This window comes from Nuphar pumila, chromosome 2 (genome assembly GCF_984573655.1).
Source record: "Nuphar pumila chromosome 2, dmNupPumi1.hap1.1, whole genome shotgun sequence".
NCBI lineage: Eukaryota > Viridiplantae > Streptophyta > Magnoliopsida > Nymphaeales > Nymphaeaceae > Nuphar > Nuphar pumila.
Genome location: NC_143250.1, coordinates 101,605,954 through 101,620,694, shown reverse-complemented (window position 1 = coordinate 101,620,694; position 14,741 = coordinate 101,605,954). Strand labels below are relative to the sequence as shown.

The window sequence follows — 14,741 nt, the reverse complement described above, 5'->3', positions numbered from 1 at the left end:
AGTTTTTCCCAAATTGAGGGAGAACAGTTTCATGAGTCATAGGAGAGATTGAAAGATCTTCTCCGCAAGTGTCCCCACCACCAGGTGCCTCGCTGGCAATTAGTGCAATATTTCTATGACGGTCTTACTGAAAAGAACCGTCAAATGGTGGATGCCGCGTGTGGGGGCACATTTATGCTCAAAAGTGAGGATGACGCATGGTCACTTTTTGAGACATTGAGTGAGAATTCGATGCACCATGCGACAACCTCACGATTTGATAGGGTTGCACCTGCACAGGATGGCACTAAGAAGGCAGGTATTTTCGAGTTAGGGATGAACCTTGAATTGAGCAACAAGGTAGACCAACTGTCCCAGAAATTAGATCAGTTCTTGTTGGGTCCCTCCCCTGCCATGCAGGTGTGCGCGTTGTGTGCAAGTCCTGCACACCATGTCTTCGAGTGCCTAGTTGCGCCACAATATCCTGAGTTTGTCCAAGAGCAAGCTCAGATGGCTCAAAACTTCGCTAGGCCCGTACCTAATCCATTTTCCAACACTTATAACCCGGGCTGACGAAATCATCCCAATTTCTCATGGCGCAACTCACAGATCCAACCCCCCAACCCTTCCCATAGTCAACCAAGTCAAGGTGGTTATGCACCTGGATTTCAAAGATCCAGTTATCCCCCAGTCCAACCTGTTTATACTCAACCCCAGTCTCATGAGCCTTTGCATAGTCAATCTTTTGGGGATAAGATTTTGCAAGCTTTGAGCTCACATACCCAGTCTATTGCAAAATTAGAGACTCAAATGGGGCAGCTTGCCGAAGCACTCAGCAGGCGAAGTGAGGGGACATTACCTAGCCAGCCTATTGTCAACCCTAAGGGAAAGGAACCCATGCGTAGCTTGCATATGACTGATTCACATAAAGAGCAAGCTCAAGCAGTAACCCTTAGGAGTGGGAAGCAGTACCAAGCGAGGGAGACTGCAGAAGAAAGAGAGAACATAAGCGAAAAGCAGTCTGTCCCTAATAAATTACCTCAGGAAAGCGAGAAGGTTCTTCCATCTGAGCCTTCACCATCCTACATTCCCAAAGCCCCCTTTCCTGAGGCGTTAGAAAGGCCGAGAGCATTAGGTAAGTCCGGAGTGAACATGCAAGAGATGCTTGAGATATTCAAGCACGTTCAGATAAACCTCCCATTACTATATGCTATTCAACAGGTCCCTGCATATGCAAAGTTCCTCAAAGAAATTTGTACGCAGAAAAGGAAGTCGAAGTCCCATGTGCAGAAAAAGATTTATTTAACCGGGCAGGTGAGCGCAGTATTGCAACATCAAACCCCACCTAAGCTCAAGGACCCAGGGACTCCTATCATCTCTTGCGTCATAGGAAACATCACTGTTGGGCGTGCATTGCTCGACCTTGGGGCAAGTGTTAACATCTTGCCGGGTTTCTTTTATGACCAATTTGGATTGAAAGAGATGAAACCTACACCTATGACTCTTCAGCTCGCAGATAGATCTATCAAGATCCCAAGAGGGATACTTGAAGATGTTTTAGTCAAGGTGGAGGATTGTTATTTCCCTGTCGACTTCGTGATATTAGATATGGAGGGAGTTGATAGTCCACAGCAGACTCCTATTATTCTCGGTCGCCCCTTCCTAGCTACCGCCAATGCATGCATCAATTGCCGCACTGGTGCGATGGATGTGTCATTCGGAAATAGGAAGATACGGCTAAACATTTTTCGTGCTGCTATGGGGCCTACTGTTGAGGAGGCTTCTTTCGAGGTTGATGTCATTCAAGACCTCGTAGAAGCAGAATATGCTTGGTTATTGAGTGATCCACCTCATGAGGAGGATAAGGAATCACTAGAAGAGTATCACCTAGAATTACGTGAAAATCAGATAGGTGAGTTGAGTTGGATCAGGCACTTTGAGCCATTTAGAGGTAAACAGGACGGGAACATAGTGCGCAGTGTCACTGATGACACTATTTTTCATAGAGAACTCGATTGAGTCTGACTTCATGTCCATTGATCTCATGGACGATGAAGGATTTTTTCCAGGGATCCGTCTGGCTGGGGACGTGAAACTTAGCGCTTTATGGGAGGCAACCCATATTCTGTACAGTTTTACATTTGTTAGGATTTGTAGATTTTATTTGGTTTTATTTTCATGAGTTTCAGGTTTTGTCATGTTTACATTCATAGAATGTGCATTTTTAATTCATGTCATGTCATTCTACTCTTTTCCCTCATTTATTTCTCTCATGTGCATTCACTTAGTTTCATTCAAGCATGGGGGAGTGCCACTGGGACAGTGTCATTCAAGCATGGGGGAGGGTGTAGAATGCACACCTTGATATTTCTGTTTACGTTCTTGCACATGTTTACACATCTCTCATGAAAAGTAGATTTTTAAAGAAAGAGTTTAAACTTATATGAATGTTATTTCAAATCTGATGTTTTTAGAGGATTTTTAAGCCCCACGAAAAATTTTTCTGACATAAATCTAAAAAATTATGGTTGTTTATGCGGATTTCAAAGAAATGATGATAAATACATGTTAGAATTTATTTTGAATCATAAATATGAATATGCACAGTGCTATTTTTGAAAAACTAAGCAAATGAACAAAAGCATAAAAATGAGCTCAAAAGAAAAAATAGCATGCGTTAGGTTGTTTGGATAATTTCACAATCCTTAGTAGATGGAAATTATATGTAAGTTGAAACTTTTAATTCCATTTTCGAAAAGGAGAGTGGAAAACTTCGTGATCCTAAGTAACTGAGAACAGATACAAGTTGAAATGTTTGATTCTCATGTTATAAAGGTGAATGAAGGAAGTCACTTTTATGTCTTAGTTGATATCTTTTGGTATGTATTGAAAAAGTATAGAAGATATTGACATTGCACAAGGCATAAAAGCAGACCACACGCAAGCTATAAGAGAAGAATAAGTGCGCAAAAAGAAAAAGCGTGAAAAGAAAAAAAAAAAAAGAGAGAAAAGAGCTTAAAAAGAAAGAAAAGTTCAATGCTTAGAAGTGTGATTGAGAAAACCTGTGCAGAAAACATATGAGTGAGGATAAGTAAATAATAATATGTTTTTATTGGATTTTCTAAGAATAAAACATAAATAATTGTGATATTTTAGAAAAGTGAAAGAAATTCTTTTCTGTGGTGGTGCATAAAAGACTCTAATTATATTTCGATTTTGAAATAACAGGAAATATTTGTGAAAATAAAGTCTTTGATTATCTACTGATTGTGAGGATGTGTAATATTATGCATACATGACAGAGATGTTTGTGGGTAGCATCACTGCAAACCCTCACGAGACATTACTCGTCCACTGGGGTAACCCAAGGGTTGAAAGGGCTTGTTGCATGAGCTAAATGCAACCGTGATTCCTACGAAAGTGAGTTAGGTGATAGTTTGATTTCTTGCATTTTTCTAATTTGCTCGAGGACTAGCAAAACATAAGCATGGGGGTATTTGATCATGCATATATTTTAGGGATTTTTCATATAAAAATATGCATGATTTCATGAGAAAATGATTTAAAAACCCAATTTTATGTTAGTTTCGAGTAAATGTGCTAAAATGATTTAAAAATAGAAAATGCATGAAAAATAGTTTTATTTTACATTTTAATGCCTATTTTAGTGTTTGACATAATTGTAGTAGTTTAGTTTTTGAAAATCATAAAAAAATTAGAGTTAAAATAGACTTAGTTTTGTATTTTCTAAAACATAGTCATTTTGAGGTATTTTGTAAATAACTTTTTGAAGAGAGGTTTTTGAAATGAAATTTTACAAAGAAGAGGGACTTATGGAGAAAAGTTCAAAATTATAAATATGATACGTAGGGGGAAGAGAGGCTTGTCTTCTCTCTTTTGCCTAAGCCCTCTCTTCTTCCCCTTCCTCTCCACCTCTTCTTACCTCTTCTTCTTCTTCTCCCTATTTTCCCCTCTTTTTCTCATCCTCTTTCCGGTGGAGAATTCCGGCAATGGCTGAAGCAAGATAGAGGATTCCAACCTCTCTTCTAACCCCTCCATTTACGGTGAGTTTTTCTTCTTCTTTTCTTCTTCTTCTTCTTCTTCTTCTTCTTCTTTTTCTTTTTCTGAAATTTTCATTTTAATTTTTTTAAAGAAAATTGAGTTAACTTCTTGTTTTTGTTTCAGTAATTGTTAGAATAGATTTTAAGTGTAGATCGTATTATTTTTTTCTGTTTCAATAAAAATAAAAATAAAAAATGTTAAAACATCAAACGTGTTTTTTTTAATCGATCAACCTGTAGTTTTTTTCGGTTTTCTTAGAGTTGAAATCTTGATAAAACATCAGTTTTACAACAGTAAAAACGAAAAAATTGTTTCAGCAATCGGTGAATTTAAAATTTTCTACAGGAACTGACCTGAAATCTACCGCCGGAATTCAAAATTTTCTACAAAATCTTGATCGATCATCTGGATCGATTCTCAATTTTTCCGGCGATCGAATATAAGAATCCGATTGATTAATTGATCAAAAATCCTGTAGAGTTTTGATTTAATGGAATTGAGTCTGCTAAGTCTTAATCGATCATTCGATCGAATGTCATTGGACTCCCGATGATTGAAGCGTGTTTTGTATGAGCCGTTGCCGGAGATTACTTTCAGCCGCCGGAATTTACTTTCAGTCGCCAGAATTCATCTTTAGCCTGCTGAGAGGTTGCAGATCTGTAAGCTCTGCTAGAATCACCATTGCTTCTTCCGGTGGAGCCTTCTTCCGCTGTAATCCTGCCGGAATTCCCTGTGAAATTACAGATCGTTCCCTTCAGCTGGCCGGAATCCATCTGTTATCCGGTAGGAGTTTAAAAGCAAACAAAAATCCTCTTCTGGTGGGAATTTCATTCTACTTCAGCAGAATTCCCTTCAAATTCACTGTGAAAACCAGGAATCCAACATTTCCTGTCTGAGCTCTCTGTCCATTCGCCGAAACTTATATTGCCGCTGTTGTGAAAATTGATCGGATTTCTGGATTATTATTTCCATCCGATCAGAATATTGTTGATTGCTATGACTGTTAATGTTTTTCAGCGATTATTGTTTTGAAAGACGATTGAATTAAATCAGAGGACTGAAGCAATTCCAGCTAATCAGAATTTTGTTAATGATTTGCATCTGATTGAATCCATTGCACTTTGCATAGGAGAATCAACATCATCAGAGGATAATACTTTGAAATCTGATCGATTGATCAAATTGCAGTTTACTAATTCTTCCAGCAATCAATTGTTTGGAATCTGAGTGATTGTTTAGATTTCATCGAGTGAATATCTGAATATCTGAATTGGAATATCAACTGCCTGAATGTCAATTGAATTTCTGCAGTTTTAATCGGTTGTTACTATTTTCCGGCAAGTGTTACTCTTACTGATAATCGTGTTGCTAAATTGGTTTGATCGGATATCCGGATCTGGTTTGAGATATCGAATTATCGGATGATAATGCTTTGCTGAATTTTTTTTAGATATTACTTAATACTTAGATTACTTAGTGTGTTGATAGTAGATTACTTAGTTCATTGATTCACTCATTGTTAGATTACTTAGTCATTTTGATATTAAAAATAGTTTAGTTAAGAAAGATAATTAGCATTGTCAATTACTTTCCAATTAGTTAGTTTGAATTAATAAAAATAAAAAATATATCATTTGCATTTAAAATTGTCATTTAGATTTCTTTAATGATTTCTTTCGTATTCTTAGCATTTAGTTAGTATATTCTATTTCTTCTTTTTCTGGTACTGCTCGTGTTTCGTTTGATTTGTGCAGGATTGCAAGGGAGTGGAGCTGAAGAAATTACGTGACACGAAGTGCAAGAATAGAAGAATTTTTACTTTTTAGTTTAGAATTAGGCATTTAATTGGGTTTGTAAATATTGCACTTTACGCCCTCTGCGAAGGGTATTCATTTGTTGTAATAGCTAGTTGTTTTTACTTTTTTGAACATTTTATCTTTCAATAATTCGGCAATAAAGAGTAGTTTAGATTTGTGTGTTTGAATACAACATATTCTCGTTCCCTGAGTTCGACCCGGTCTCATCCACTAGTGAGAACCGGTTTTTATTATTTGATGTCTGGTTTTCACATGTTTTTCATATAAAAATCTTTTCAAAATTACAACGATTGCAAAAAGACATCATGCACCTTATACACCTTACATGGTCTCAGTCTCCTAACATTTTCCTTTTTCTAGGTAGAGCTTATAGATGCCCCTCATCCTTTTATGCCTAACCATAATTTTAAATTAGGTATATCATAACCTTTATACCTTCCTTCTAGATAGTCTTAAGATATAATGCATTTTCTGTTTCTTGTTACACTATTCTTCACATTTTCATGGCCCCTTCCCCCCCTAGAGTTCACCACCATGTTCTCCTAATGAACTCCTTAACCACCTTGCTTGCAGTCTGCTTGATATAGCATCTTAAAAATTTGTATTAGTGTTTTATTTGAGATTGTCTTCAAATTCCCTTTCTTTTAATACGCTTCCTTGATCTTGCATATTTCATGATTATGCTATCAAGTTCTAATCTTTGGATACCCATTGAATTTTTCTTGTCATTTAACTCATGATCTTCATTTAAATAACTAGTCCATGTAGGTTAGTAGCTCTCTTAGAATATGGATACTATTTTAATTCCAAAAATACTTTCACAGTTAGTTTCAGTAACTACTCCAGAGTAACGAGTCTTTCCAAAAAGAGTTGGTTCTTGTACACAATTCTTATTAATGTTTATTGTAAAAGTTCATACAGGGCAACTATGGCAACTCCTGTGATTTCTGAAGAGAAGAAGAAAATATCACCATAACTTAAGGTAGACCCTATGAGCACTGCTTTCATGTCATACAAGGCATTTAATGTTCCAACTAGTGATGCATATGGTTGAAAGACCAATTATCAAATTTAACAATGATAAGAGTCATTCAGCTGGAAGTTTGCCTATGATCAAACAAAAGATTCGCCAGTCGCCAACAGTGCTTGTTACCATGTGGTATTGCAGTATTGTCATATAAATGAGAATGCCTTGTAAGTTTACTTATAAAGCATAAAAAAAAATTATATTTGCATTGTTAGGCATAAAAAAGAAACAGAGCAATAAACTAGATTAACATAGAAAATTAAAAGAAAGGAAATCATAAAAAAATTATATTAAGAATAAGTTAGATATTGTATTTCGAATCATCAAAACAAGTTTGAGCCTAGTGATAATCATGAATATATATGAATCATCAAAACAAGTTTGAGCCCAGTCATAGTCATGAATACCTCATCATCAATCTTCTTCCATACTCTTGACATGTCAAATACTGTCTTGGAGCATATTGGACATGTGTATCTACCAACAAAATCAATACATAAATAAAAATTTCAAAAGAAAATGAAAATATATTGCAACACAACCTTAAAAAGTGGAAACTTGAAATGTTTCTAAAAACTTACTGTTCATGTTTCCTCATCTCAACGAGACAATCTGCATGCATTGTGTGCCCACACTTCAATACAGTTATATCTAGCAAGGAATCAAATAGATACTGCAATGTGAAAGCCACAAAATTAAAATTAAATTTTATGTGAGGGAGCAAAAGAAAAATGCTAAAGAGATACTGCAATTTGAATAAACCCTTCATCAGAGGGAAAATAGAAGTGGGCCCAGCAGCCCATGTATGGAATGAATGTGGCAAGCAAAAACAAAATCTGTGAAAATAAAAATGGAGTAATTGAATGTGCACCTCACAACAAACTGGGCAATGGTGCCTCGTCGAATTCTCCACACATGAGTGGTTGTCACGTAATGATACTGAATAACAAGATCCTGCAACAAATGTTGGTGTAGGCATGTTAACAGCAAAACTGGCAACGTAGAACCACTTTTCCAGTTTCTTTTTCCTAGAAAAAATTCAATATACAATTTGGCAAGATTTTCAATCCTTGTGTTAGCAGCAGCTCACAATGATGCTGCTCCCAATGAAGTCGCTCCACTGTGAGGATGTTTTGCATGGGGAAGAAGGGACGGTAGTGAAAGGGATCAAGGTTGACAGTAATAGGAGATGGGATTGGGTAAGGCAGGGAAGGATGATTGTGGGTTGAGTGGGGTCGTGGGATGAGTGGAAGGGAAGAAAACACTTTGATAGGGAGGTGTTAAGGCTGGATAGGGAAGAAAGGAAAGGATTGGGAGACAGAAGGAATGGGATGCGTGAAACTATGGTACCAGGACACTCCATTTTCCCCCCCGTATCATTGTCGACATGTGTATCCCTGTGTCGGTGTTGACACCTGGACACGCCATTTTACTCTTCATACATACAAGTTTGTATTTAATTTATAATTATATTTTCAGTTTATAACTTTATATTTTCAGTATATAATATATATTTTAGATATAGCATATATATTTAGATTTTATTCAGTTTATTTTGAATTTATTTTGTATTTATGCGATATATATATATATATATAACCGTGTTACCATACCCACATTTTTTGAAATTGTCGTGTTGTACCCTTCATACCCGTACACATACCCAGGTGACGGCGTGAAATAGGTCTAGGTGTGGGGGAAAAGGAAAATGGAAAGTGGGAGGAAGTGAGGGGTGCGTGAAAGGGTGGAGAGGAAGCGGTAGGGAGAAGGGCGTGGCCTAGGGGGTGATTATGGAAGGAAAGGTGGGAAGGAAGGTTGGGTTTTGGAAAGTGTATGAGGCTAAGGCATGAATGGAAGGAAGGTCTTTACGTGAGAAGAGAAGAAAGAGGATAGGTGAATGAATTTAGTAAGGTTTTAGGAATGAGGTAGGAGGGGAATTAAGGAAGGTAAGGAGATGAATGGGAAACCCCTCCTTGGAAATCCAAGGAGCCTTCTCTTTCCTAAGAAGGAGACCAATCCTACTAAAGGAGATAATAGGCCAAGAAGGTAAGAAACCTTTCAAGAATTCGTACATTGCATACCTTTGAATTATGACGACACAATATTTATAGGGATGGGTCAATTTCAAATTCAAGTTGGTCCCTCTTGACCATTCCACATCTAGAGGAGAGATTTCTTCTCCTTTAACTAAACTACCCTTAGATGGGCATTGAAATACAAAATGAACCAAAATGCCCTGAGTTGGCATTTTGTATGGTTCTTTGCCCGAAGTGCCCTTATTAACACTCCTAATTACCCGCCTTGACCCTCCTACATGTTAAAGACTGATATATCCCTTAACCAATATTCCCCATACACTCACATGGATCAGCAGATCCAGTTTATACTAGGGATACATCTAGATCCAATTAAGAAAAAGCATTAAATAATAATACACACATATGAACAACAGGAACATCTTGGGCTAGGTCGCTATCACCTTTACAGGGGGAAGCAAAATATACAAGATGATAATAAAATCATGTGTTCAGGAAAATGAAAAGAGACCAAGATGTCTCTAATAAAAGAGTAAATAATAACACATTATATGCATCCAAACATATGTCCAACTCAAGGTGAGGTCCACTAAAGGAAACCGAAATGATGAAAAGGTGACAGACTGTGACAATAAACATGCAAAAAAGCAAGTAATACCATTATGTTCTTGCTGTCAATCTGAATTAGCCAACACATACTCCTGAGAAGCTATTTCACATAGGTGCGGGTGCGGCAATGCAGCACTTTAAAAAAACTTGGGTGCGGGGGTGCAGGAGGATATATATATATATATATATATATATATATATATATATATAAATATAATTTTTAACAGTTAACAGTAAGTTTTACCATATACCTAGTTGTATAATTATATATATATATATTAAAAAATTATATAATTTGTTCACAGGAATAATACTAAAAATATGATAAACAAAAACTAAAAAAAGGATCTTTCACTTGTGTTCACAGGAATAATACAACTAGGTAAACTAAGAGCCAAAAGGAAAAAGGTAATTTGTTCTGCTTTCAAAACATTTTTTTTTGTTATTTTTAATGAAAAAATTGCTTATTGACACTTTAATATATAAAAATACACTTTCCTTCAAAATGTTATTAAAAAGTATTAAATGATATTAAATAATAATAATTTGGATTTTATGTGTACAGGATCGTGTCAGTGTGTCATTGCTTGTCGGGTTTGTGTGCTCTCTAAACTGCATGTCATCGCGACATGGACCATAAGTTTCAACAGAAAAGCATCACAAGTTTGAAACCCAAGGGTGGCATCTCTTGCCTAAAGGGTGAAGCTGGGTGTCCTCCTCAGTGGTCAGGGGACCTCAAGGGTTTTTAGCAACCAAAAACCAGTCAATATGCAGTCGAGGATGAAATAGTTTTTCTCTCAAATTATAAAAAAAAAATCGAATTTTGTGCTTCCCAAAACCGCTTCCCTACATTTCCACAAAATTCAGGCAACCATGGGGTTGGGCAAACAAACGCCTGTCACAAATGGGGGAAACTGGAAAGGATTGAATAAGAATATGATGATGACCGGCACGTATATAGAAACAGTGTTTCAAAACCAAAATATTGAAAACTCTAAAAGACTCAGTGGTTCATTTTGGAAGCCATAGATGTCGTGCATCTAAGGCATCAACGGCCCTGAAAAAAAAGTGACCCATCTACGAGCTGTCAGAATGAGAGAGAGACAGATTGAGAGAGAGAGATTGAGAGAGAGAGAATGGAGACATACCTGCCGGAATCCTCACCTCAGAATCTGGGTTGGAGACAGAGAGGCGCAGTGTCGGGGTCGGGAGACAGAGAAGAGCGTTGCAGGGTCAGGGTCAGGAGGAGAGGGCAAAAAGTTTTTTCCCTAATCCCCCTCCCAGCTCATTTCATCGGGCGCTTTTTTTTAAGTCTAAAAATTGGACATTTATGACCTTGGGTGCATTGACCGCACCCAGGGTCAGTTTGACGGCACCGGGTGCCGCACCCGCATCGCGTCGACGCGACACGGGTGCAGCACCCGGCTGGCCGAATCCCTGTGACATAGCTGAGAAGTATTGTTGCTAGAAAAGATATATGTTGGTGATAACATGTCTAAAAGTAAAAAGACATATTTTGATGAAGATATTTATGGGAATATTCCTTCACATAGCAATAACACAAGTATGTTTCAATTGAGAATCAATCAAACTCTCATGGAAAGAATTTCCAGTTTACATCACTTGACAATACATATTTTGTAAAGAAAGAAGCGACCCCTACTTCCTCCATCAACTGTTAAAACTCAAAGCTCACAATGTCTTAATCTTATCTGAACTATTGAAGCCATATCCTCCTTTTATGGAAAAAGCCATCCCTTTGTCGCATCTAAGTTTGATGCTAGCCATCTGACTTCTTATAATTTTGAGACTCCTTTCTATAGCATATTGTTACTGTTTACCAAATAGTCAAAAAATGTTTTCATCAGCACCTATGTCACACGGATTCTTCTAACAGGGCACCGCACCCGTACCCAGGCGGGTGCGACACTTGGACACAGCTTCCTTTATGTTAGGTGAAGTCAACCACACTAAGGTCCATTTCTATCGAAAAGTAGATTCAGTTAACCCTAATCAAGTCCATTTTTATCTATATTATATATATAAATACATAAATGCACACAAATACACATAGTGTTAACTTAAAACTGTTAAAAATTATATATATATATATATATATATATATATCCTTCCTGCACCCCCCCACCCAAGTTTTTTTAAATTGCCGCACCCGCACCTATGTGACATAGATCAGCACCTAGGATCCTAGTGGGACAACTGAAGATTTGTTGCAACTTGCAAGAGATCAAGTGATTTATTTCTGATATAAGTAATTCTTTCTTGACTCTGTATTCTGATTTTACTTTGCAATTATCTTAAGCAATAAAAGGATTGTACTTCAGAATTTCAAGAAAACAACAAAAACCCAGCCTGTGTAACACGATTTCCCCAAATTTTTTTCACTTTAGTAATAAAGATCCATACTGATTTTATGCAACTGCATCGAAGAACAATTAGTTCAGTCCCTACAGGGTGTGTAATAACTGCCTCAGAATCAGCCAGAATATTACATTTTAATGAGGGTATGAGCACAAGACCTGAAGTAGTGCTTGTGCACCAATTACCAGGAAGAAAAACATTCCAGTTAAGCTTCTCAAGGCCAGTTAAAGTTCACATTGCAAATCAGGCAGTAAAACTCTGTCAGGATGTAACCTACAGAAGAAAACGTACCACATTTCCTGCAGTGGTAAAATTTCTCACTCCCTCCCACTCTGTGTGTATCATCACAATATTGATTAATGTCTGAGCACAAGTTAGTGACGGTTAAAAGACAAAAGTTCAAGATTTGCAACAACTAACCTGCAAATGCCACAATCATCGCAATGAAATTGTTCCTTAGAAATCTACACCACAGATGACATTCAAAAGTCATTTGAATATTGGATACACAATTGTCATGTAATTAGGAAAGAAGAAATACTAAAATGTTAAACAATAATACAAATTCAGAATACAAAAGAAGTTGTTGAACAGCAGAGACGAAATACTGAGAGGGAGTGAACCTACATCATCATCATAGAATTTACAAAATTTACAGAAGTACTCCCCCATATTGATCCCACAAATTATGCATACTTGGGAAACCTGAGCAAGAAAATCCATCTAAGTGAAAAACACATCAAAAGAAAATCATGAACGGGGTACTTCAAATGCTGAATACCCACCTCTTGCTCAGTATTGCAAACTGCACAAATGACCTACACATCACAAGAAAATGGAACAACCCGTCCAACAATTCAATAAGAGAAAAGTGAGCGCAATCAAGCTTCACAAATGAATCGGCATGGAAGAAATCATCAAAAAGATGAAACTAACCCGCTGAACATCGCGTCTAACAAGTTCATGAGGAGCTCCATCATAGCTCCAATGGCTCTAAGATTCATAACAGAATCAAAACAACAAACAATTACCCCAAATTGGTTTACCAAATAAAAACCAACAAAAGACAACTTCACCAAACACAAGAAAACTATTGAATTCCAAGCAGTCCACAAAACAATGGAAGTTGAAACAAAAAAAAAAGATGATGGGCATAAGAATTTCACCACAGCCTCGTTATGGCAGTGCCGGCATGGGAACACCTCGTTACAACAAGGGGCTCTTATCTTGCATCTTCTCCTGTAATGTTTGCATCTGTAGAGAGAGAGTCAATCAGCAATGGAAAAACTAGAACAAAGTGATAGGTTTAGATAAAAAAAAAAACAGTCTATTGACACAAGAACTAAACTAACCAAGATGGGTTTAGATCAAAAGACAAGAAAGAAAAAGTACCCATATTCCATCTTTCCATAGTCCAGACGCTCCATCGTCTTGGCACACAGAGAGAGAGAAGCACCTAACAGTGCAGCAAGCACAAATGATATCAAATGAGAGAGAGAGAGACGCACCTAACAGAGCAGCAAACGATATCAAATGAGAGAGAGAGAGAGAGAGCCCAAGCCCAACCCAACAAAGGAGAGAGAGAGAGCAAGAAACAGGTCAAGATATGAAATGGCAAGGGATGGACGGGCGATCCGGATCGTTGTGTAGATTCTAATGGAGAGGGGGAATCGGCGGGGGTGCCGTGTTTCCAACCAATAGAGATTGGTAAAAGCAAGGCGGGTCCCACTTCATCCTAGGTGCGAGTGCCCAACAAAAGCATTTTTTTTGAAAAATAGCAAAAATACACTGCTACCTTCTTTGCTAAATATGGGGGCTCCCCACGTCCCAATCAAATCCCAACCCTGTGGTTCTATTACCATATTGGGCTTGCTTGGTCTGAATGTGCTGTGTCATAGGGTTAACTATTTGGCAATCTTGCCTGTAACGTTTGCTTATACCACCTGGACCCAGCTTGGTCTTGGTTTGGTTTTTGCACCCTTTTTTCTTTTCATTTTGGGACATTTCTATGGGTCATAGTCACAAATATACCAATATTCTAAACCCTGTATGTGCTTGTTGGTGGCATTGGAAAGGTTTGGCATCGTTTTTTTTTGTTCATTTTGGGACATTTCTATGGCTCATATTCACAAATATACCAATATTCTGAAAAGATTGTTTTATTGTTAAAATTATTATATTTTACAAAGCTGCTTATTTTGAAAAATAAGATAGCATTTGCTACCCACGTGGGTAAGTACCCCTTAGTAGGAACTCACAAGGGAGGCTTTTTCGACCAGATCTGACTTCACGGATGTATCCAACATAGTTAAATTAGTAATAATCAACCCTCATGTCATAATTTTTCAATGTAAAAATAGATTTTTTTGATGTTTGAAAATTTGGTAGGCCGTTGATTTTTCAACCTTTGTAAAATCTCCGTACATATATGTCTGAGAAACATGATCCAAGGTAAGTTTCTACTAAACTTAAACTTAATATGTAAATCACATTGGAGGGTCAGACGAAAAAATTAAAAATATTACATTTTTTTCAATACAAGGCTCCTTATCCATGAGTATAGCAAACATTACCACTTTTTTCAAGAAGAGTTGAGATTGTAATGCCCCAGATTTTTAAAACAAAACTTGGTAAAAAAAATTAGGATTTTTTTTTCTTTGCAACAAAATTTAGATAAGATCATTAGCAGCGGAAATAGACGATAGTTAGTCGTCAGTTTTAGAAGATGATGGGCAAGTCACAAGTATGTGACCAAACACCCATTGACCACCAAAGTATTTCATTTACGCAAACTAAAATGAGTTATTTATTACAAACAATACTACTTGGTAA

The 14,741-nt window shown here is 37.1% G+C and overlaps 1 protein-coding gene across 4 annotated transcripts in view; it reads right to left on the bottom strand.

Annotated features, from left to right (window-relative positions):
- The window catches only part of LOC149846419 (E3 ubiquitin-protein ligase MIEL1-like), a 32,890-nt gene extending 19,353 nt beyond the window's left edge, over positions 1 to 13,537 (bottom strand). The window contains exons 1-11 of one of the 4 annotated variants that reach the window (XM_089996348.1): positions 13,476 to 13,537; positions 13,302 to 13,365; positions 13,076 to 13,163; positions 12,846 to 12,902; positions 12,695 to 12,727; positions 12,537 to 12,614; positions 12,330 to 12,373; positions 12,201 to 12,241; positions 7,757 to 7,839; positions 7,467 to 7,558; positions 7,293 to 7,362 (exon numbers count right to left, since the gene is read on the bottom strand). In XM_089996348.1, coding sequence (XP_089852474.1) covers positions 7,293 to 7,362; positions 7,467 to 7,558; positions 7,757 to 7,839; positions 12,201 to 12,241; positions 12,330 to 12,373; positions 12,537 to 12,614; positions 12,695 to 12,727; positions 12,846 to 12,902; positions 13,076 to 13,163; positions 13,302 to 13,336 — 621 coding nt within the window. In that variant the 5' untranslated portion in view covers positions 13,337 to 13,365; positions 13,476 to 13,537. Of the gene's footprint in view, positions 1 to 7,292; positions 7,363 to 7,466; positions 7,559 to 7,756; positions 7,840 to 12,200; positions 12,242 to 12,329; positions 12,374 to 12,536; positions 12,615 to 12,694; positions 12,728 to 12,845; positions 12,903 to 13,075; positions 13,164 to 13,301 lie in introns of all 4 variants that reach the window. The other 3 variants (XM_089996350.1, XM_089996347.1, XM_089996349.1) reach the window with 3 other exon arrangements.
- Between the last annotated feature and the right edge of the window lie 1,204 nt (positions 13,538 to 14,741).